At 35.2% G+C, this 26,035-nt stretch overlaps 2 protein-coding genes across 3 annotated transcripts in view; both read right to left on the minus strand.

Moving 5' to 3' along the window:
• Positions 1 to 26,035, minus strand: part of LOC141389711 (collagen alpha chain CG42342-like) — a 568,185-nt gene that overhangs the window by 427,630 nt on the left and 114,520 nt on the right. The gene's annotated exons all lie outside the window — the stretch shown is intronic.
• Positions 14,357 to 14,900, minus strand: LOC141391353 (small ubiquitin-related modifier 3-like). Its single transcript, XM_073964260.1, has one exon. The coding sequence runs from the start codon at positions 14,753 to 14,755 to the stop codon at positions 14,474 to 14,476; it is 282 nt and encodes a 93-aa protein (XP_073820361.1). The 5' UTR covers positions 14,756 to 14,900; the 3' UTR covers positions 14,357 to 14,473.

Consider the following 26,035-nt stretch of genomic DNA (forward strand, 5'->3'; position numbering starts at 1 on the left):
ATTATTCGGAATCTAGGAAAATTTTAAATGTATTGTTATATACCTACAAACTCCCAGGCCCCAAACACTTTTTTAATACCCTCTACCATAAGATGGGGGTATATTAAGTTTGTCATTCTGTTTGCAACTACTCGAAATAATCCTTGGTGTTATTCTACATCGATATTTGGTTTTAATTGGGTATTTTGTGTAACCAGAAGCCAAAAAACATTTCTACCAAAGTTTGTTTATATAGGTCCCATATATTGTAGGCGTCACTTTAAGATATGTTGAATGTATTAGACCCATTTTACAGAGAATCGGTTGTAACTTTGTATTTTGTGTTTCCAGAGGCTAAGAAACATTTCTGCCAAAACATGTTTATGTAGGTCCACGTTTTGATATAGCCCCCATAGGACGATATCTCCTAATTTTCAGTATTTTTGAAGGTTTTAGCTATATTATCCTACCAAAATGGCTGAAATTTGATATTTCGTAATGTTTTGGGATGCAAAACTTTCTCCCAGAAATTTATCGATATCGGTCCAAGTTTTGATGTACAACCATATGGAGCGGTACATCCCAATGTTCGGTATTTTGAAGGGTTTAGCCTCATTATAACACCGAAATGGATAAATTTTGATACAAAGTCTTCGTTGGGGGTATAAAACCTTCCACCTGAAATTGGTCGGTATAGGTCAACGTTTTTGATAGAAATGTACCTGCCAATTATCGGTATTTTGAAGGTTGTAGCCACATTATTTCACCAAAGTGGCTGAAATTTGGTAGTTAGTCTTTTTCTGGGCTACAAAAATTTCCTCCGAAATTTGTCGGTATACGTCCACGTTTTGATGGGGGTACATCAAAACGTGGACGTCGAAAGGTATATCCCAATTTTCGGTATATTGAAGGTTTTAGCCTCATTATCACACCGAAATGGTTGAAATTTGGTATTTAGTCTTCATTGGGGGTATTAAACTTTACCCAGAAACTTGAAGGTTGTAACATCAATATCCCACCGAAATGACTGAAATTCGATAGTTAGTCTTCGTTGGGGGTATACAACTTTCCAGCTGAAATTTGTCGGTACGGGTCCATGACTTCATACAGCCCCCATAGAACGGTACCTCCCGATTTTCGGTATGTCGAAGGTTGCTGCTCAATATCCCATCGAAATGACTGACATTTGATAGTTAGTCTTCGTTCCCCAACGAAATAGCAGATATTTGGTATTAAGGTTTTGATAGGATTATGAAACATTCCACCCGAAATGTGCCGGTATATGTCGACGTCCTCAAATAGCCCCCATAGGACCGTTCCTCCCGATGTAGGGTATACCACCGATATGACTGAAATTTAGTATTTAAACTGCCATGGGTGTATAAAATATTGCAGAAAAGAATTATCAGTATAAGCCCTTTTCTTCAAATAATCCCCATAGAAGCGTACTTCCCTATTTTCGGTAGTTTGAAGGTTGTGTCTGTCATCAATATCCCATCGAAACGGGTGAAATTTAATATTTAGTCTCCGTTGGTGGTATAAAACATTCCACCTGAAATTTTCCGGTATTGTTCCATGTTTTTATATAGCCCCCCATAGAAAGGCCCCCGGTATTTTGAAAGTTTTAGCCACATTATTCAACGGGAATAACTGAAATTCGGTATTTAGTCTTTGCTGTTACAAAACTTTCCTCCAGAAATTTATCGGTACACGTCAACGTTTTATACAGCCTCCATAGAACGGTGCTCCCGATGTCGGTACTGCCCAATTTTATATATTTTGCTATTGGTCCAGTTTCGGAAAGAACAAAAATGTCGCCCCTGTAAGCACTTTCGAAGGGAGTATTATAAGTTGAGATATATGTACTACTGCTGCAAAAAAAAGAAGAGTTTAGTACTTTCATAAACTAAATTAAACTAATTGTTCCTATTCACTTCAATACAGTTCGTGGTGGAGGGTATAAAAAGTACAAAAGAGTTCAAAAAACAAAAAAAAAAAAATCACCGGAGCGCTTTTTAAATAAATAGCGATTCAAGTTGACATTTTTAGGGTTTTTTAGATTTTCACGATTTTGCTTAGAAACCGCAAGTTCTATCGAAATGGGACTAAAGAAAATGTTGTAACTATGACAATTCTCTGTAATATTGACCTTTATGATAATTTCGTAGGTGGACAATTCATTGACTGTATCGCTACCTTATAAAACAATGTCATACATAGTGCGCCTTAACTAACTTTTAGTGAATACCGCTTACACCTGGGAAGTTTTTGGCGATTCAAGTTGACATTTTTAGGGTTTTTTAGATTTTCACGATTTTGCTTAGAAACCGCAAGTTCTATCGAAATGGGACTAAAGAAAATGTTGTAGCTATGAAAATTCTCTGTAATATTGACCTTTATGATAATTTCGTAGGTGGACAATGCATTGACTGTACCTTACTTGCATTGACGCTACCTTATAAAACAATGTCATACATAGTGCGCCTTAACTAACTTTTAGTGAATACCGCTTACACCTGGGAAGTTTTTGCGGATTTTAAAACTGCAATGCTTATAGGTTAGAAAAATCCAAAAACAAGAAAAAATCGCTGGAAGGATTTTTAAATAAATCGCGGTCAAAATGTACATGTTTAGGTTTATTTTAGGTTTTCGCGATTTTGCTTGGAAACCGCAAGTCCTATTGAAAATGTTGTAACTGTGAAAATTCTCTAGAGGATTGTCCGTTATGATTTGTTCCTAGGTTTTACCATTTTTGAGATATATAGATGTTCAGGTCACATTTTTAGCTTTTTTGGTAGGTTTTCACGATTTGCTTGAAAACGGCAAGTCTTATCGAAATGGGACTAGAGAAAATCTTTTAGCTTTGAAAATTCTCTACAAGATTGGCTTAATTGGCGTAATTTTTTCCTAGGTTGTACCATTTTCAAGATATATAAATTTAATTTGGAAATTGGAGTAATGATACAGTCAATGTATTGTCCCAATTTGACCTTCTACAGTGTTGGTCACACTATTAGCACACCCCACTACCAACATTTATTTTGCCTAAAAAGACCTTCAAAAGTAGTTGTATTTAATAAAGTATTTGTACTAATATATTCTCAGTAGTATGCTTAAAGAATACAACGCAATACAGAAACTGAAACATAATTGTCAATTTGAATAACCTCCAAAAATGTAAAAAATGTCCTAAATGCACTGGTCACGTAATTAGCACACCTTAAAAGAATCACTAATATTGTGAATAGTTTCAATATTTTCGTCCATATTCAGTTTTAAATCCCTTTCGTTTGGGAATAAGTTCCAGTATGCTCCTCCAGTCTCCGAAATTTTAGTGTCAGAAGGGAATTATATGGGGTACACCTTGGGTCTCAAGGACTGATGGAAATGTCAGTTTTTTTAGTGTTTTTTATCGATTTTTTCACATGTAACCAAATTCATTGAGGCAAGTAGTTCATAGAAACATCAAATAAAACATCATATTCTTGTTCATCTTTGTAAATTTGCGAATAGTGGGATGTACCCACCAGCAGTGTGCATCTGTAAACTCCGTTTGACACAAAAATTTTCATTAAAAAAACTGTAATATGATGCGTTGAGCTATTGATTTTATAAATACTTAACCATCTGGACTGAATTTTACCGATATGTCGTGATGTATGTCACGATAAACCTATGTTCATCTTTATGGGACCTACACAAATTTCAATAACTTTCTAAACATAGGGCAAATGGGAGATAGTCTAGTGAGACCGCAAGACAATATGTTTCCCGGAGCTTAAAACGATTAAATTTAAAATCAATAATCCAGAAAACATTTATCTTGAATAGTATATGCCTACTTTCATGGATTTTAACCAATTTCAGCAAACCTCAAAATCCTTTATTGTTAGATAGGGGTTATACCTTTAAACATACTCATGTGCTACGTGTTCACCCAGTGCTTTGTTGACAGTTTTGTAGTGATAGGTCTTTGGTGTTATTCAGACGTGTAATTTTGAATAACAAATGGTGTTATAAGTTGATTCTTCTTCACATAAAGGTGTATTTTATTGATCTTCTTTCTATAAACCCCTTCCAAATCGAAAATTTTCTTGAATGAATCATCTACCTTAAACACTTTTTGAAAAGTTTTTGTTCTTTATATTTAAATTTCGGTAATCGGTTAACAATTCCAATAATTTCAGATCCAATTGTACATTTGTTTTTTAAGTTGTGGCGTATTTCTGACGTTTAAGTGCACATTACGAAAAATGGTCCTCTATTGGGATATATTCTGAGATTCAGGGGTGATAAATTATTTTTTATTTCAAAAAATGATTTGTTCAATACGTTCACTTATATCATTAAATCTGTTAAATACATTATAGAAAAGGATTTTGTTTACGAAAATATTTCAATTTGTCCTATCAAAACTCTTAGCTGAGTGAAATCATTTTGCACCAAAGGGGTGTGCTAATTCTGTGACCAACACTGTATATCTCAATAACGGTAAAACATATTGAGATATAGATATCATAAAGGTCAATCATGTAAAGAATTTTCATAGCTACAATATTTTTTTTAGTCCCATTTTGATAGGACTTGCGGTTTCCAAGCAAAATCGTGAAAATCTAAAAAAAAAAACCTAAAAATGTCAACTTTTTATTTTTCTTATCTATGAACATTGAAGTTTCAGAAACCGCAAAAACTTCCCAGGTGTAAGCACCTTCCATTTAAAGTTGCTTCAAGAGCACCGTGATTAATTAAAAATAAACTTTGTTTAGTTAATTAAGAATTCATTTAACAATTAAACAAATATTAACTAAATATTTTGCAACAATTTTCTTAAAATCTGATGCAGCAAAGTTTCTTGCATTGGATTGTGAATAGCTGAGATTTACAACAACAACAATGTAAAAACAAAATATTAGCCACCAGAGTGTATGTAGAAACATTTCTCAGTTTTATAGTTTGATTTTATGACTTTCGCGCCGCTAGATCAGTGGTTTCGACCAGTGTGCGGCGTTACGAAACAAGTCCCCAAACTAAAAATCAAATAAGTCACCTAAATTTTATACACAAACAACAACAACTATAGTTAAATTTTTTTGGCATTTATTTTATATACAAATTTGGGAACTTATTTCATAATGATATAACTCCCAAATTTTGGAAATGAAATAAATCCCCAAAAATACCAGGAAGAACTGGTTTATGGCTTTTGAAGCTGAATGTCTTCTATAGCAGATATGATTACCGATTTTTAAGAAAAACCAAGTAAAAACAGGATCAATTAATTTATCTTTGCTTTTTGTATAATCAATTTGACTCTCAAAAGTGATTTATGCCCAACACAATACTTCTTCTTAACAATACAATTAAATGTTTAAAAAACCCCAAAACAACAAACCACTTAAAACTACAATTTCCTACAACAATTTAACTACATTCTAAAGTATTCGGAATCCTTTTTTATTGTTTTCACTCTTTTATTTCAACTACATTTTAACTCGTTCCCCCCATTGATTTCGCATCAAATAAAAACCATTTTGAAGGCAGTAGAGAAATTGCAAGTGAAAGTAAATAAAACATGCCAAAGCAAACAAAAAACCCCACGCACACAACGAAATTGCTATAACGCTTCATTTCGTTATCAATCTTTTCACTTTGATTATACCCAATGGAAAACATGATTTTCTTTAAGTGTGTATGTGTGCAAGGAGTAGCACACGGGCTTTGTGTTATATCTTATAGGTATCATGGGAAAATTACTTAATATATTTTGTGCAAGTCGTACTTTTTTCCACATCGCTGAACTCACACTCACACAGATACACACACCCAACGAAATCTAAACTTTGTTCTTTTTGGCCCCAAAAGACAACTTGTAAAGAATTTCAATTTCTTAGCAGAAAACTTCCAAAAATAACAAAAAAAAAAAACAACTAAACCAAATGAAAAGAAACCCAGGGAAATAAAAACAAAAGACCAAGTAAAATGTTTTGTATCTTCTCGGCATATCTATATAATGCAGATAACCCTTTTTTGTTCGTTTTAAACAGCCAATGACCAAACCCAAACGTAACCAAAAAACGAAAACAAAGAAGTTAACATTTATAGCAATTTTTAGTAAATTTAAACACGCACTTTAGTTAGTTTTTCCATTTCCTTGGAATGTCATAGCAACAAACACACAGGCCCAGACCCAGTCTGGAAGTCCTTGTGAATGCCCCACAATAACAACTACAACAATAATAATAACAAACTGACAAGAAACTTACAAATTGTTGTAAAGACCAATGAAGACAGGAGCAGCTCAAAAGCTATTAAAAGCTAAGGTAGGTAGGAAGGTAGGGTCTGTTAGTGGAAATATGTAGCCATACAAATATTTATAGAACAAAGAGTGTGCCTTGAAACAAAAAACTAACAGGCGTTTAGGAATCCAGCATAGAATGGAAACACAATTAACTGACAGTTTACAGCCATTGGCATTTCCAACATTTTCTCGTCTTTCATTACATTTCTTTCATTTCATACCCATACATTAGGGCGACCAAAAAAAATTGAAACCCCTACTCCCTATTTTTTTTTTTTCTATTTAATCCAAAAACCTTATATGTATATGAAATTTTATGGTTATCAGTTAAAGTTAACCATGGTGCGCCTTAAATAAATTTTAATGAAAGGTGCTTACACCTGGGAAGTTTTTGCGGTTTCTGAAACTACAATGTTCATAGATGAGAAAAATAAAAAAAAAAAAAAAAATCGCGGTCAAAGTTCACATATTTAGGGCTTTATTAGGTTTGCACGATTTTGCTTGGAAACCGCAAGCATTAGCTAAATGGGATTAAAGAAAATGTTGTAGCAGTGAAAATTCTCTACAAGATTGACCCCGATGGTATTTTCGTAGGTTTTACCATGTTTGAGATATAGAAGTTCAGGTCGGGATAATGTGCTGACTGTATGGCCCCCTATAAAACAAGGTCATGCAGGGTCTACCTTAACTAACTTTGAATGAAAACCGCTTACACCTTGGAAGTTTTCGCGTATTCTGAAACAGCAATGGTCATAGATGAGAAAAATCCAAAAGGAAGAAAAAAAATCGATGGATGGATTTAAAATAAATCGCGGTCAAAGTTCACATTTTTAAGTTTATTTTAGATTTTCGCGATTTTGCTTGGAAACCGCAAGTCCTATCGAAAAGGCGCTAAAGAAAAGTTTGTAGCTGTCAAAATTCTCCAGAGAATTTACCGTTATGATTTCTTCCTAGGTTTTACCAGTTTTGAGATATAGAAGTTTAGGTCACATTTTTAGTTTTTTTTTTTTTTTTTGTTAGGTTTTCACAATTTGCTTGCAAACGGTAAATCTTATAGAAACGGGACTAGAGAAAATCTTATAGCTATGAAAATTCTCTATAAGATTGGTTTTCGTAATTTTTGTCTAGGTTGTACCATTTTTGAGATATATAAGTTTAAGTTGGGAAATTTCTGTCATGACCTTGTTTTATCAAGAAACGATACCTAAAAAAGCCTTAAAAATATAAACTTTGAGCGCGATTTATTTGAAAATCCCGCAGTCGATTTTTTATTGTTTTTTTTATTTTTCTTATCTATGAACATTGTAGTTTCAGAAACTGCAGAAACTTCCCAGGTGTAAGCACCTATCATTTAAATTTTGTTGAGGCGCACCGTGTAACCCTTGCCACCTGAGCAAACGTTGTTTCCATAGTAATTTGAATGGGGCCAAAGTTCATAGTCGCGAAAAATCTCTAAAGTCCAGATAATTCTCGTGAAAATGCACCTTTGGACCCACACAAGTTACAATGGAAACAAATATCGTTCAGGTGGCACGGATTAACGTTAACAGATCGTCATCAAATTTCATATATAAGGCCCTTGGATCGAATAGAAAAATGTAAGGGGTAGGAGTTCCAAAAAACTTTTGTTTTTTTGGATAGCTCTAATGTACATAAAACAAAAAAAAAACAGAAAAGAAAATTAAATTCAGTAAACGAAAACCTGAAGAATTATGTATAGACTATATAAAAGGTGTTATGTTTACAGAACACCTGCAAAACCTAATCTGTCGATGGAACACCTGTAATAGGTCTTCTGTCTCCAGAAGTCCGGTAGAAGATCTTCTTTCTGTAGAAGACATGTAAAATGTCTTTTGTATATAGCAGGCCTGTTAAAGGTATCATGTCTCTAGAAGACCTGTAAAAGGTCTTCTGTTTATAGAATAACTGTAAAATGTCTTCCCTCTATAGAAGAGGTGCAAAAACATTCTGTCTCGAGAAGACCAGTCGAAGGTCCATTGAAGACCTGGAAAAAATCTTCTGTGCCTAAAAGACCTATAAAAGGTCTTCTGTACTTAGAAGACCTATACAAGGTTTTCTGTCTCTAGGAACCCTGTGCCTAGGAGGCATACAAAATGTCTTTTGTCCCTAAGAGAAATGTAAAAAGGTATTCTCTTTCTAGTAGACCTGTTAAAGGTGTTCGGTTTCCAGGAGATCTGTAAAAAGTGTTCTGTCTCTAGGAGACCTGTTAAAGTTCTTCTGTCTTTAGGAGACCTGTTAAAGGTCTTCTGCCCTTAGAAGACCTGTAATACGTGTCTCTAGTTGACCTTTAAAGGGTCTTCTGCCCTTGAGGACCTGTAAAAGGTCTTCTGTCTGTAGTAGAATTGTAAAATTTTACCTATCTCCAAGAGATCTATAAAAGGAGTTCAGTCTGGTGTTCGGCCCTACAAAACATATAAAAGGTCTACTGTCTTAAGGAGACCTGTAAAATGTCTTCTGCCCCTACAATACTTGTGAAATGTCTTCTGTCCTTAGAATATCTGTAAAAGATCGTCTGTATCTAGGAGACCTGTAAAAGCTCTCTCTAGGAGACTTGGAAAATATGTTCTGTCCCTATAAGACCTGTAAACGGTATTTTGTCCCTATAAGATCTTCTATCATCTAACAGATCTCTAAAAGGAATTCTGTTTCTAGGAGACTTATAAAAGCTCTTCGGTCCCTACAAGACCAGTAGAAGGTCTTCTATCCATGGGAGACCTATTAAAAGTGTTCTGTGAAAGCCTATATGAGACCTGTAAAGGATCTTCTGCCCATAGAAGACCTGTAAAAGGTCTTCTATCTCTAGGAGACATCTAAATGTCTTCTGTCTCTAGGAGACGTGTGAAAGGTCTTCTTTCCCTAGAATACCTGTAAAAGGTCGTCTTGTCCTAGAATACCTCTAAAAGGACTTCAGTCCCTAGAAGACCTCTAAACGATCTTCAGTCCCTAGAAGGCCTGTAGAAAGGGTCTTCTGTACTTGGAGGACATGTGCAAAAGGACATCTGTCCCTAGAAGATTTGTGAAATGTCTTCGGCTCCTAGAAGAACTGGAAAAGGTGTTGTACTTGGAAGACCTGTAAAATATCTTTTGTATGCGGAAGACCTATGCAAAAGGTCTTCTGTCACTTGAAGATTTGTAAAAGTCCTTCAGTCCATAGAAGACTTGTAAAAGGTTTTCAGCCCCCAAAGGTCTTCTGTACTTGGAAGACATGCGCAAAAGGTCTTCTGTCCCGAAAAGATTAGTGAAAGGTCTTCGGCCCCTAGAAGAATTGTAAAAGGTCTTCTGTAATCGAAAGACTTATGCAAAAGGTCGTCGGTCAATAGAAGATTTGTGAAAGGTCGTCTGTCCCTAGAAGACCTCTAAACGATCTTCAGTCCCCAGAAGGCCACTAAAAAGTCTTCTGTACTTGGAAGACATGTGCAAAAGGTCTTCTGTCTCTAGAAGATTAGTGAAAGGTCTTCTGAACATGGAGGACCTGTGCAAAAGTTCATCTTTACCTAGAAAATGTGTGAAAGGTCGTGTGCCCCTGGAAGATTTGCAAAAGGTCTTCAATCCCTAGAAGACCTATAAAATGCCTCAGGTATTTGAAATAACTATGCAAAGCAAAACGTCTTCTGTCACTATAAAATTTGTGAAAGGTCGTCTGTCCAAGAAGATCTCTAAAAGATCTTCTGTCCTAGAAGACCTGCAAAAGGTCTTCTGTACTTGGAAGACCAGTGCAAAATTTCTTCTGTCCCTAGTAAATTTGTAAAAGGTCTTCGGTCACTAGAGGACCTGTAAAAGGTCTTCTGTCTCTAGAGGGCATTCTGTCCATAGAAGACCTGTAAAAAGTTTCCTGCCATGGAAAGTCTGTAAAAAATGTCTGTCTGTAGAAGGCCTGTGAAATGTGAAATATAAATGATCTTCTTCCTAAATGTCCTTCGTTTATAAAATACCTGTTTGAGATTTTTTTGTCAGTGTATGGAAGACCAGTTAAAGTTCCTCTGTATGCAGGAAACACGTTATAGATTTTCTGTCAACAGACGATCTCGAAAAGGTTTCTGTCTATAGACGACCTCGAAATGGTCTTCTGTCGCTAGAACATCTGGAAAAGATATTCTATCTCTAGAAGACCTGTAAAATGTCTTCTTTCTGGAGAAGACTTGTAAAAGTTTTTCTGTCTCTAGAAAGCCTCTGAAAGGTCTTCTGTCTCTAGAAGACGTTTAAAATCTCTTTTGCTTTAGAAGACTTATAGAAGGTTTTCTGTATCTTGGAGACCAGTGAAATGTTTTCTGTATATTAAAGATGTTGTTGAGGAACACAGTGGCAACTCAGTTGATGGCTTAGGGATGGAACGATTAGTTATCGAAAGAAATTGCGATACCGAGTAAGAGCGCGGGTTTGTCATTCTTCATTTTGAAGTACTCTCGATCATCACGATCCTCGTTTATAAAACCAATAAATTTAAAAGTGTAGACCGCCAGAGTCTAAATCTGCCACAGTTGTTTCATTTACAAGTCATCACACCATTATATTGCAACACGTAAGTATCGACAGAATACTTTTTTGTGTTGTTCTCTTTCAAAATAAGTTGTTTGTCATCATACAACAACAATTTCAAGGTTCTAAACCATTTTATGGCCCTAGAACCAAGACAAGTTCATGCGCCAGCATAGTAACCTTGTACAGATGTGTTAAAGGTATTCTGTCACTAGAAGACCTCCAAATGGTTTTTTGTCTCTAGAAGACCAGTAAAAGGTAGTCTGTCATTTGAAGGCCTCTAAAAAGTATTCTTTCTTTCGAAGACCTGTAAAATGTCTTCTGTTTTTAGAAGACCTGTTAAGATCTCTAGAAAACCTGTTATAAGTCTTCTGTCTATAGAAGTCTTGTTAAAAGTCCTATATCTATAGAAGATAAGACCTGCTTGTAGGAAATCGTCAGTTCATAGAAGACCTTATATATCTGTTAAAGTTTATCTCTCTACAAAATTCATTGTAAAGGTCTCACCTTCTTGATTGTTCCCCTTTCCTCTTTGTTTGAAACGTTAAAGTGTATGTTATTGATCATTCTAATCAAAACGATAATCACAAGAAATCTATCAATCCCAAGAGGGTAAATTCATATATTATTAAGATGTTAAAAACGAAGAAATACTTTTGCGTTAAAGTCATATTTTCTCCGATTGCTTACATTTATTTGATGTGCTCTAGTAATTCAAAGATATTTATTTGCACTCCCTTAAGGGGGTCAAAATTCTCAATGTGATTTACAGCATTTACTCTCAATTTCCTTACTATTTCCACTAGTGAAGAAAACAGAATATAAATACAAAGTAATGGCGATGAACTTTGCCCTGATAGTCAACACACAGTCAGTTTTGTTGATTCTCTGTGTGAATGACGACTGGTGGTGGCATTGATGGCAATCAAGTAAATATAAATAAATAAATAATCATACGTATTGAATTTTCGCACCCAACAAAATGGTATCAAACTCAAAATAAACCCTCAGTAAACATTCCCCGGTATTTGCATTTAAAAAGAAATTGGTAAGTGGCACAAATGTAAAGGATTATATTAAGAAATTTTACCATGTGGTTGTCTAGGTATTGGTTAGCCAAGATATTCCCATTATTGAACACACATAAGAGATATATATGAAAAGTATTTGTGTTGGTCTGTCTGGCTGTAAGTAGATATGAATATACAAGTATGTGTGCCTTTTTACCATTTTGGTTCAGTTGTGCGGAAAGAATAAATTTAGCAAATAAATAACTACCAATAATCCTTTTTCAATATATTTTCAAGATAAAAGCTTTATATCTTCGTCTTCTTCTTTTTGGTCGTTTTACATATAAAAAGATTCCAGCTAGCTAACCATTCGAAACGACCGACCCACCAGACAGCCACAACAACACCAGACAATCTCCTTTTTAGAGCAATTTAAGCCAACAAGTGTAAAAGAGTTTAGCTTGGGATCTCGCTTGGGTGTTGTGGCACCTTACCTACAACAATTCTTTGGTTGTAGATATGTATGTTTGTATGTTATTTGATATGTTTATAAGTTGCTGTTGTATTATAAATCTATCTTAAGAACATAATCTTCCTACATACAAATATATACAAAATATGTAGTACAACACATGCTCATTTACACACGGAAAGCAAAGCCAAAGGATAGTAGCATCAAGTTTAACCCAACAACATTTAAAAGAACAACAAAAAATAAGAAATAATAACAAACACACAAAAGGCAAAAGCGACTACTAGACATTGGGAAGACTACCGGAGATGATGATAATGAAGACCACACACAGACTACGCCCCTTAGATTATATATACCGACTGCTTGTTTTTTTGTTTCCTTACGTATTACTTTTGTGCCCTACAAAGTGGAATGGAAGGCATATTCAGTTCCATAGTGGATTTGAAACATTTGCTATATAATGCAAGGTTTTGAAATAAGACTAACTTTTTTAAATCTCAAAGTGAAAGTGTTAAATACCAAAAATAAGGCAGATCACAGGGTAAGTACAAAAAGTGAAAGAATAGGAGTTTTTGGAAATCTTCTATACGCAGACGACCACTTACAGGTCTTCTATACGCAGACGACATTTTAAAAGACTTCTATAGTCAAAAGTCCTTTACAGGCAGATTTTACAAGTCTTCTATAGACAGAAAATGTTCTTAATTTCTTCTTAATGCTCAATACTTTAATCAGCTCTTCTATAGAAAGAATGCCTTTGAAATTCTTCTTTAGGTCTTCTATAAACAGAAGAACTTCTTCAGGCCTATAGACAGAAGGCTTTGTTAAGGTCTTCCTCAGATATTTTATAGAGAGAAGGTCTTATAGAGAGAAGGTCACTGAGAAGAAATGAAGAAGGTCTTCTTCAAGACTTCTATAGACACAAAGCCTTCTTCAACAAACCCTCTATAGACAGAGACTTTTTAGAGGTCTTCCATACAAGGAATACCATTTAGAGGTTTTCTATAAACTGAGGACTTTTTACAGGTGTTATATTGACAGAAGACCCCTTATAGGTCTTTTATAGATAGAAGACCCTTTAGAGGTCTTCTGTGGACAGAAGATCCTTTACAGGTCTTTTGTAGACAGAAACCCATTCACAGATCTTATATGGGCAGAAGACCTTCTTCAGGTCTTCTACAGACAAAAGACCTTCTTCAAGTCTTCTATAGACAGAAGAAGACCTTCTTCAGGTCTTCTATTGACAGAAGAAGACCTTCTTCAGGCCTTCTATAGACCGAAGACCTTCTTCAGGGCTTCTACAGAGAGAAGACCTACTTAAGGTCCTCTACATACAGAAGACCTTCTTCACGACTTCTATAGACAGAAGACCTTCTTCAGGTCTTCTATAGACAGAAGACCTTCTTCTGGTCTTCTATATACGGAAGACGTTTTTCATGTCCTCCATAGGTAGAAGATCTCCTTCAGGTATTCTATAGGCAGAAGACCTTCTTCTGGTCTTCTACATACAGAAGATCTTCTTCAGGTCTTCTATAAACAGAATACCTTCTTCAGGTCTTCTATAGACAGAAGACCTTCTTCAGGTCTTCCATAGACAGAAGACCTTCTCCAGGTCTTCCATAGACCGAAGACCTTCTTCAGGTTTTCTATAGACAGAAGACCTTCTTAATGTATTCTATAGACAGAAGACCTTCTTAATGTCTTCTATAGACAGAAGACCTTCTTCATGTCTTCTATAGACCTAGAAGGAAGACCTTCTTCAGGTCTTCTATAGAAAGAGACCTCCTTCAGGTATTCTATAGACAGAAAACCTTCTTCAGGTCCTCTATTAAATTTATTTTTCATTTTTACAACTAAAAAAGGAAATCAATTGAAAAGGTATGTATATAACGCATTTTGTTGTTATTGTATGAGGAAATTAAATAGAATGATCTGAATGCTATGCGGGAAAGTTAAATGTGAATTTGAAGTACAAAAATTATGACAAATAGACGAATGGAGGTTATGAATTCGACACAATTTTCATTCATTTTCAAAAGTTCCACCATACATTGTTATTTCAATTGAAGCTGGTTTTGGATTAATTGGGTTTGGACATTCATGTTCGACTTTTTATATTTTTTAAATATATTAAAATTATTTCTTTCTTTTCATGAGTTTTTTATGTTTATTAAGAGTAAAATTAGATTTGTTGTATTTTTTGTATATATAAAATTAATAGTAAATGTTGTAGCCACCCGTCTGTTGTTGATAAACTTCAATAGTATCGCCTTCTTCCATTTCCAAGGAGGTTGGTGTGTCGTTCTCGTTTATAGGTTGGCCATCAAAACGAAACCGAACAACTTGCATAGACAAACCCGCTCTGTCACAGTAGGCATTCATCAATTTTCTGAGTGGAGTATGTTTTTTAATTTTGAATTGTACCACTGCATTGTCCTGTCCCAAAACTTTCAAATTAATATGTTCGGTTTCTGATCCCTTCTTTTCGTCAGACATTTTTATTTAATTTGTGTTTAGCCTTTATTTATTGGAATTTACAATGTAAAAATATTTTTAACACTAGCAATTTTTTGTTACTTTGAACAATTTTACAAGTTTTCTCGCTGCTTGTTCGTTTAACACACTTGCGGGACAATCAAATACTACTAATAGGCAGAAGACTTTTTCCAGGTCTCCTTCAGACCGAATGCCTTCTACAGGTCTTATATAGACAGGAGATCTTCTTCAGGTCTTCTATAAACAGAAGACCTTCTTCAGGTCTTCTATAGACAAAAGACCTTCTTCTGGTCTTCTATAGACAGAAGACGTTTTTCATATCCTCCATAGGTAGAAGACCTCCTTTAGGTCTTCTATAGACAGAAGACCTTCTTCTGGTCTTCTATAGACAGAAAACCTTCTTCAGGTCTTCTATAGCCAGAAGAACTTTTTCAGGTCTTTTATAGACAGAAGGCCTTCTTCTATAGACATACATAAGACGTTTTTCATGTCCTCCATAGGTAGAAGACCGCCTTCATGTATTCTATAGACAGAAGACCTTCTTCAGGTCTTCTATAGACAGAAGACCTTTTTCAGGTCTTCTATAGACAGAAGACCTTCTTCTGGTCTTCTATAGACAGAAAACCTTCTTCAGAACACCTTCTTCTGGTCTTCTATAGACAGAAAACCTTCTTCAGGTCATCTACAGACAGAAGACCTCTTTCAGGTCTTCTACAGATAGATCACCTTCTTCTGGTCTTCTATAGACAGAAGACGTTTTTCATATCCTCCATAGGTAGAAGACCTCCTTTACGTCTTTTATAGACAGAAGACCTTCTTCAGGTCTTCTATAAACAGAAGACCTTCTTCAGGTCTTCTATAAACAGAAGACCTTCTTCAGGTCTTCTATAGACAGAAGACCTTCTTCAGGTATTCCATATACAGAAGACCTTCTTCCGGTCTTCCATGGACAGAAGACCTTCTTCAGGTCTTCTATAGACAGAAGACCTTCTTCAGGTATTCCATATACAGAAGACCTTCTTCAGGTCTTCTATAGACAGAATATCTTCTTCTGGTCTTCTATAAACAGAAGACCTTCTTCTGGTCTTCTATAAACAGAAGACCTTCTTCAGGTCTTCTATAGACAGAAGGCCTTGTTCATGTCTTCCATAGACAGAAGACCTTCTTCAGGTCTTCCATAGACCGAAGACCTTCTTAATGTCTTCTATAGACAGAAGACCTTCTTCAGGTCTTCTATAGACAGAAGACCTTTTTCAGGTCTTCTGTAGACAGAAGACCTTCTTCTGGTCTTCTATAAACAGAAAAACTTCTTCAGGTCTTCTATAGACAGAAGACCTTTTTCAGGTCTTCTATAGACAGAAGACCTTCTTCTGGTCTTCTATATACGGAAGACGTTTTTCATGTCCTCCATAGGTAGAAGATCTCCTTCAGGTATTCTATAGGCAGAAGACCTTCTTCTGGTCTTCTACATACAGAAGATCTTCTTCAGGTCTTCTATAAACAGAATACCTTCTGCAGGTCTTCTATAGACAGAAGACCTTCTTCAGGTCTTCCATAGACAGAAGACCTTCTCCAGGTCTTCCATAGACCGAAGACCTTCTTCAGGTTTTCTATAGACAGAAGACCTTCTTAATGTATTCTATAGACAGAAGACCTTCTTAATGTCTTCTATAGACAGAAGACCTTCTTCATGTCTTCTATAGACAGAAGATCTTCTTCAGGTCTTCTATAAACAGAAGACCTTCTTCAGGTCTTCTATAGACAGAAAAACTTCTTCTAGACAGAAGACCTTTTTCAGGTCTTCTATAGACAGAAGACCTTCTTCTGGTCTTCTATAGACAGAAAACCTTCTTCAGGTCTTCTGTATACGGAAGACATTTTTCATGTCCTCCATAGGCAGAAGACCTCCTTCAGGTATTCTATAGACAGAAGACCTTCTTCAGGTATTCCATATACAGAAGACCTTCTTCAGGTCTTCTATAGACAGAATATCTTCTTCTGGTCTTCTATAAACAGAAGACCTTCTTCTGGTCTTCTATAAACAGAAGACCTTCTTCAGGTCTTCTATAGACAGAAGGCCTTGTTCATGTCTTCCATAGACAGAAGACCTTCTTCAGGTCTTCCATAGACCGAAGACCTTCTTAATGTCTTCTATAGACAGAAGACCTTCATCTGGTCTTCTACATACAGAAGATCTTCTTCAGGTCTTCTATAAACATAATACCTTCTTCAGGTCTTCTATAGACAGAAGACCTTCTTCAGGTCTTCCATAGACAGAAGACCTTCTCCAGGTCTTCCATAGACCGAAGACCTTCTTCAGGTTTTCTATAGACAGAAGACCTTCTTAATGTATTCTATAGACAGAAGACCTTCTTAATGTCTTCTACAGGCAGAAGACCTTCTTTATGTCTTCTATAGACAGAAGATCTTCTTCAGGTCTTCTATAAACAGAAGACCTTCTTCAGGTCTTCTATAGACAGAAAAACTTCTTCTAGACAGAAGACCTTTTTCAGGTCTTCTATAGACAGAAGACCTTCTTCTGGTCTTCTATAGACAGAAAACCTTCTTCAGGTCTTCTGTATACGGAAGACATTTTTCATGTCCTCCATAGGCAGAAGACCTCCTTCAGGTATTCTATAGACAGAAGACCTTCTTCAGGTCGTCTATAGGCAGAAGATCTTCTTCAGGTCTTCTATAGACAGAAGATCTTTTTCAGGTCTTCTATAAACAGAAGACCTTCTTCAGGTATTCTATAGACAGGAGACCTTCTTCAGTTCTGCTATAGACAGAATACTTTTTTTAGGCCGTTTATGGACAGAATACCTTCTTCGGTTCTTCTATACACAAACGTCCTTCTTCAGGTCTTCTACAAACAAAAGTCCTTCTTCAGGTCTTCTATTGACAGAAGTTTTTTACATTTATTCTTTAGGTTTTCTACAGACAGACCAACTACTTTATTTCAGTCTTCTATAGAAATTAATCTTTTTTGAATGGTGTTTATTTGAACACTTTATTTTGTTTATAAAATAATTCTATGTTTGAATAATTATTAATTAATGATTAAATGATTATTACAATTATTTATTTTTTAAATTAACTTTAATTCTAAGTTAGGTTGTAAATGTTGTTGTTATCCGTTTTTTTGCAATTATTGGGGTAGGTTATGTTGTTATTGTTTGAGCTGTTCTGACATGACTGACGTTAAGACTTGCGTTTTGTTTGGAGCTGCTGTTGTGGTTGGTGTGTCATGTTACTTGTGTGAACGGCGACGGTGGGAATATGCTCACGATGCATATTCCCATTGTCATAATTTTATTCCGTAACTTAGACAGGAGACCTTATGTAGGTATTTTGCAGAAAGAAGACCTTCTTTATATCTTCTATATTCCAGAAGGTCTTCTGTTATATTGACATAATACCTTTTTATACACCCACCATAATATGGAGGGTATATTAAATGTGTCATTCCGTTTCATCGAAATAATCATTTGCGACCCTATAAAGTATATATATTCTTGATCAGCGTAAAATTCTAAGTCAATTTAGCGCTGTCCGCCCGTCTGCCTCTCTGTCCGTCCGTCCGTCTGTTGTAATCACGGTATCTTCAGATTGAGTTGAGCTACACGGCTAAAATTTTGTACACATGTGTTTTTGGTCTGAACTTAGATCAAGTTCGAAGATGGGCTATACACGATTTGGTATAGCCCCCATATAACGGTACCGCCCAATTTCAAATATTTTGACATCTGTGGCCACATTTTCAGACCGAATTAGTCCGATTTCCGGTATTTTGACGTTTTTAGCTACATGTTCTGGCCGAATTAGCTATAGCTTGGCATTTAGGGTTCTTGGTGATCAAGAAACTTCTCCACCAAAGTTATGGTCATAGTTCCACGCTTTGGTACAGCCCCCATATAGCGGGGGGCCGATTTCAACTATTTTGACGTATTTAGCTACATTTTATGACCGAGTTAGCAATACAATTTGGCATTTAGATTTTCATATAAAAATTATTCCAGCTCAAGTACCCTCTAACGAATATTTGTACAACTTTTTTCTATTCTACCTATCACCCAAATATAACACCGATTATAGCTCACTTTTAAGGAATTTCGTTTAAAAATTTTATCTTATTCCCTACTACACATTCTCGTAGATAACCAATCTTACAACGAACAAAATGTCTTATCCTCATGTATCCTTTTTCATATTTGATACCCTTAATTTTGTGCCATCGTATCGTTTAAAACGATGAAACCACAGAAAACTTCACATCCAACTTCATTTCTTCAAACTATGCTTGCTAAAGAAGGCAGCAATATGTGTGTGTGCGTACAACATAACAAAGTCATGCGATAAAGCAAGGCAAGGACATGGTAGACAAGTGCAAAGGCAACAACAACACCATGAACTAAAAGATACATGATTTGCATTTCACATCTTGCAAATAAAGTAAATGCCACTAAACTCAAGCAAAGATAAGGGAAATCGCAAAAAGACAAGAAACAAAAAAACGACAACCTAAAAAACGGGGTCGCCACAAGGATAAGATAAAGGGCAACACAAAAAAAAAACGTACATAACCATATAACCTTCATCGTGTGAGTACAAAAGTACGCCAAAGTTGAGGAACAGATAGATAACGAAATGCAGATAATGATGACAATGAGTGGTGTGGAATACATGTTTCTTTTGGGTTCATACTTTCAGGAATGCTGCTACAAGGGATTTTTTAGTACAAAAGAAAAACAAAGGGATTCACATAAAGCAAAAAAATGATGATGATGCTTACTAGTGTTTTTTCGGTGGAGAATGAAGCGACACAATTGTGTGAGGTTTTCTCATATGTAACCTTAACTTTCAATCATCGTGCAACAAATCGAAATCCAATATCACGTTGTGTGGCACACTCTCATTTTTTTCGTCTACTACGGTTCTTCTTTATTGATAATGATTAGATTGACTTATTGCCAAAATATATTCATTTTGAAGCACAAGCTGATGGTTGGGATATGTGAACATTTTTTATCATACCAAAATGATATTTTTTGTATATAGATCGCAATGCCAATTTTCTTTGTCGGAAGGAAAAATGTCATTGATTGCCTTTGTCATGAATGCATGTTAGGGGATTTGAATTCTGACCCTTTTTCATCAATAATTCATAATATTTAGTAAAGTTAAGTTTCGATTTCAAAATTGTCTACTAAGAGGAAAGAAACTTTAATGTTTAAATGACATTCTATACCTGTAACTCAGAGACCCAACTAAGAATTGAGTGTAAGCTCTAATGTCATCCACAATTTTCGTCTGTTATTTGTGGCATTTCCACGGCGTTTGTTATTATTTATTGAGGTAGCAACATTTATAATAAAGCAAACTATCAAACATTATCATCTATTAACAATCTTTGGAACTGATGAGGTCTTGTGACGAAGACCGAAACTAATGCATTTCCCAATAGCAAATTAATTTTAACTACAGTATAATCTCGATAATCCGGACACCACATGTTTTGGCGGTGTCCGGATTATCGAATTGTCCGGATTACCGAGTAGCTACTAAAAACACATCTTTTTGTGTTTTACACGCAGAAAAATTTATGTTAGAAATATGTTTGGATCCAAACAAATATATGTTTGGATCCAAACATAATATGTTTGGGTCCAAACAAATATATGTTTGCAACATTTAGTAACATATGTATATCAATTTGATATGCTTGGGTAAAACATATTTTTTATGTTAGAACATTTTTTTCATGGGTGGAGAGAGGATGTTTGTCAACGAGAGTAATAACAGTGCTCTCGCGGCTGTGGAATGCTGTTTTATCATAAAGAGTTGTGTGTATTGTATAATAGAAGACGTAGAAGCGAAGAAGGGGGCTTTGGTGGCATGTATGCGTCAAACTCGAAAACATAGCAGACGAAAAAGAAAAGAAGAAATGATATGAATTATATTTTTTTCTTTCTTCAGTGTTTTAGTTGCCTTTGTAGAGTCAAGACGGTAAAGTGAGTGAATAAATCAGTGTTTTGTGTTTTCTTAAAGAAATTGTGTTTTTTAGTAAATTATGTACCTATGTACCTATGTGTTTGTTGTGCTTTTGCCTTTCAATTAAAAACCTCAACATTTGTGTGTATACTATAGAGATAGCCAGTGAGTTCTTACTGAGAGCAAGTGAGAACACATTTCAAAGTGTTTTACATTGAATTTTACGCTCCCTTGCTCTCAGTAAGCGCCCACTGGTGCATGTGTTTGTTTTTTTTCTTTTATGTTTGTATTTTTTGCACCCAAACATATAAAATGTTTGCACCCAAACATAAAATTGTTTCCACCCAAACATATTTTTGTTTGCACCCAAACATATATATATCTTTGCACCCAAACATAAATATCTTTGCACCCAAACATATATTTGTTTCCACTCAAACATATATTTGTTTGCAGACCCAAACATATATTATGTTTGGGACTGTTGCAAACATATATATGTTTGCTGCAAAATATGTTTGGGACATATGTTAGAGAGGCCGTTTTTTTGCGTGTAGTTATAAATTAATTTAAAATTTATTCAATAAAAACATTTTATTTAACATAAAGGAGTTCTTACATAAATTAAATGCATAAGTTATCAAAAAATAGAATTTGAAAATATACACAGTATATTAAGATTTTAACTATTCGAAGTCTGAGAACAATGACATCATCGGAATCATTAATTTCTATTGACAATAAGGTGTAAATGTTACTTTCTCTGGATAATTGCGGCGTTATCTGCAGGAAAAATATAACACCGTGCAACCGTAGTGCAATGGTAAGCATCCCGCCTTGCACGCTTTATACCCGGGTTTGATTTCCGGCACAAATACCTCTCAGCGTAATATTGGCGACTTTTCCCAAATAATTCAGAAATTTATCTGCAAGTGGTGTCATAAGACTCGTTGTTAGGACTCTTCTGTAAAAAGTAGATCTCATAACATTGATCTAATATCATTGAAATGAGATAAGTATCACTTTTTTCTATTATTCTTTTAGAAAAGCCTTGAATTATTTACCAAATAAAAGCGTAAACGGGGTGAACAAAATGCTTGAGGTGTGAAGTGAGAGGTGAAGTGTGTCTCAGAACATACCCGAATATGTTACGATCGTTTCACTGGTGGTTTAATTCAGCTCATCAGGCATATCGGATGTGAATGGTTAGAAGACAAAGGCTGATTTTGATAACTTATATTTATACAACCATTATTACAAATTTGCGGATATGAAGTAATTTTGAAGCCTTTTTACCAAGTCAACCTGGTGTCTTGTCTAGATTTATTTCAATACAAACTCCTTAGGTCATGTTAACTCGATTAAAACTCAATTAATTAAAAACTTTCATAAATAATGATCTTCGTCCTAATAAGACAACAATAAATAAAAATTATTTTCCTTTTGGCTTTTAAGCCAGTTGCAATCAAATCATATTAACCACTTTGAGTATTTTTACGTTTGCCACTATACCACTCTTCGAGCACAGTTCCAAAAATTATAAATTATTTTTGCTTACAACGAATTAATTTTTCATATAATATCTATTTTGTTAATAAAAACCCAAATTAATACTCTAAACAATAAAATAAGTAACTTGGCTCAATGTAGAAGAAAACGAATGAGTGTCCGGATTATCGAGGTAAAAAATTGCCGTGTGTCCGTATTACTGAGTCTAGAGTGCAAATATTTTCAGTGTCTGGATTACCGCGTTGTCCGGATTAACGAGTGTCCGGATTATCGAGACTATACTGTATATTTTACTCAAAAAAAATTAATAATAACAAGTGAGAAAAGGCTATAGTCGGTACGGGGCCGACTATGTGATACCCTACACCACTACCTCTGTGCATTATCTTTTCACTCGACAACATTTCTTTTAGTGAGATACGAAAGTTTTCAACTATCTGGCTTTTATACGAAATGACTTAATACGAACTGAACCAAAATAATTAATATTTAATTTTATATTTGACTACTGTCGACATCACCAACATCAATAGGCTTCTATCTCTGTGAGAAAATTTCGTGATGATCCGATCAAAATTCCGACCTGTACACGCAAAAAAAAAATCGGCCTCTCTAACATATGTCCCAAACATATTTTGCAGCAAACATATATATGTTTGCAACAGTCCCAAACATAATATATGTTTGGGTCTGCAAACAAATATATGTTTGGGTGGAAACAAATATATGTTTGGGTGCAAACATATATATGTTTGGGTGCAAACATATATATGTTTGGGTGCAAAGATATTTATGTTTGGGTGCAAACAATTTTATGTTTGGGTGGAAACAATTTTATGTTTGGGTGCAAACATTTTATATGTTTGGGTGCAAAAAAATACAAACCCAAAAGGCACAAAAAAAAACAAACACATGCACCAGTGAGCGCTTACTAAGAGCAAGGGAGCGTAAAATTCAATGTAAAACACTTTAAAATATGTGCTCACTTGCTCTCAGTAAGAACTCACTGGCTATCTCCATAGTATACACACAAATGTTGAGGTTGTTTATTGGAAGGCAAAAGAACAACAAACACATAGGTACATACAAAATTCCAAAGAAATACATAACACACTTTAATAAAAGAAAAACTGATTGAAATAATTTGTAAATAGTCACACTTTTAAAAAGGAAAAATATATAGAAACGTAGTTGAACGCTTCTCCTTTGTTGTGAAATAAAACAAATTGTCCTCATAGTTGAAATCATCAGCGGGGAATCGGCATCTAGAATCAAATGAATATGTAATGTAATAAATAAATATGGATATGCCATATTTCAGATACACATTAGTATGTATGTAATTACCAATATTAACTGCGATTTCTTCCTTGTCCAATAAAATAATTCCATTCAACTTTCCGATTCAATTATAAAATGTATTGGGCATTTAATTTACTAAAAAGCACAATTTCTTTAAGAAAACACAAAACACTGATTTATTCACTCACTTTACCGTCTTGACTCTACAAAGGCATCTAAAACACTGAAGAAAGAAATAAAATATAATTCATATCATTTCTTCTTTTCTTCTTCTCCTCCTAAGTTGGTTAACAACAACAAAACAAGAAACACACGAGTTTGTCGCATACACGCCACCAAAGCCCCCTTCTTCGCTTCTACGTCTTCTATTATACAATACACACAACTCTTCATTATAAAACAGCAATCCACAGCCGCGAGAGCACTGTTATTACTCTCGTTGACCAACATCCTCTCTCCACCCATGAAAAAAATGTTCTAACATAAAAAATATGTTGGTACCCAAACATATCAAATTGAGATATGTTACAAAATGTTGCAAACATATATTTGTTTGGACCCAAACATATTATGTTTGGATCCAAACATTAATTTGTTTGCAACCGGTCCCAAACATATATTTGTTTGGATCCAAACATATTTCTAACATAAATTTTTCTGCGTGTAGTGTGATTGCAGAAAAAGTAGAAAAAAAGGGATGCATTGCCGACTATTTCGATATCTCTATTATTTGACCACCTACGCCAACCTACTTTGCATAATTTTAAAGATGCGATGTTCTACTTTCTTAGTCATGCTCTGCTTTTAGAAGGCCCCCAGCCAAAGGTGTGATATCCGTCATTATTATTAAAATCGCATAAATGAAAAGTTTGGTTCTATAAGCGACTAATGCGATATCTTCGTTGTTTGACCACCTACGACAGCCTACGTTACATCGTTTTAAAGGTGATATTTTCTACTTTCTTTGCCCCCTTATAGACTCTGAGATATTTGCTTTGGAATACAATGTTGACTTTTTCTACAAATAATTTTTTTGCTCATTCCGACCCCTAAATATAATCCGACCACGACCAAAATCAATAGGCTTCTCCTGCTGTGAGACCCCTACTAACCCTCGCAATTTCGTGACGATCCGATCAAAATTGCGACCTGTAGCGTGATTTCCAAAAAAATGGAAAAATGGGATGTATTACCGACTATTGCGATATCTCAGTTAGTAGGTCACCTACGCCTATCTAGTTTGCATCATTGCGAAGATGGGATCTTCTACTATCATAGTCAGGCTTTGCTTTTGGAAAGTCCCCAACCAAACCTTTGATATTCGTCATTATAATTGAAATCGCAAAAATTAAAGTTCGGGTTTTATTTGCTACTATTGTGATATCTTCGTTGTTTGATCACCTACGATAACCTACTTTACATCATTAGAAAGGTGATATCTTCTACTTTCATTGTCAGGATTTGCTTTTGGTATACTTCTTACAGAAGCTGAGACATTCGCTTTGGAAAAAAACGTTGTCTTTTTATGCAAATAAGTTTTTTGCCCATTACGACCCCTAAATATTATCCGACCATCACCAAAATCAATAGACTTCTTCATCTGTGAGACCCCCATTAACCTTCAAATTTTCGTGACGATCCGATCAAAATTGCGTCCTGTAGCGTGATTTCCAAAAAAATAGAAAAATTAGATGTACTACCGACTATTGCGATATCTCTTTTATTTGGTTACCTACGCCGACCTAGTTTGCATCATTGTAAAGATGGCATCTTCTACTTTCATAGTCAGACTTTGCTTTTGAAAAGTTTCCAACCGAAGCTGTGATATTCGTCATTATTATTAAAAGCGCAAAAATAAAAAGTTGGGTTCTATTAGCGGCTATTGCGATATATTCGTTGTTTGATCACCTACGAGAACCTACTTTACATCATTAGAAAGGCTATATTTTCTACTTTCATTGTCAGGCTTCGCTTTTGGTATACCTCATATAGAAGCTGAGATATTCGCTTTTGAAAAAAACATTGTCTTTTTATCCACATACGTTTTTTGCCCATTCCGACCCCTAAATATTATCCGACCATCACCAAAATCAATAGGCTTCTTCCCCTCCGGGACCCCCATCAACGTCCAAAATTTCGTGACGATCCGATCAAAATTGCGACCTGTAGCGTGATTACAAGGTTTAGATGGACAGACGGACGGACGGACGGACTGACGGACGGACACACATAGCCAGATCGACTCATCTCGTCGAGACATTCATTTTGGTATATACATATATGTATGGGTCTACGACCATTATTTCGATGCGTTACAAACTTTTTGGCCAAAACCAACTTATAATACCCTCCCCACATAGTGGTGTAGGGTATAAAATGCTGTAAGCTACGTTACTTTACAAATAATAAAACTTTGCAATGTTTACATGAAACTCTATATTGAAAATTACAGTAGATTTTGCTTGAAACTGGAAAAAA

This window comes from Musca autumnalis, unplaced genomic scaffold, assembly GCF_047663935.1.
Source record: "Musca autumnalis isolate F117 unplaced genomic scaffold, ASM4766393v1 scaffold_1, whole genome shotgun sequence".
NCBI lineage: Eukaryota > Metazoa > Arthropoda > Insecta > Diptera > Muscidae > Musca > Musca autumnalis.

Bases quoted from the DNA above. Each gene is read 5' to 3' on its own strand.
- LOC141391353 (XM_073964260.1), bottom strand. From the start codon at position 14,755: ATGTCTGACGAAAAGAAGGGATCAGAAACCGAACATATTAATTTGAAA.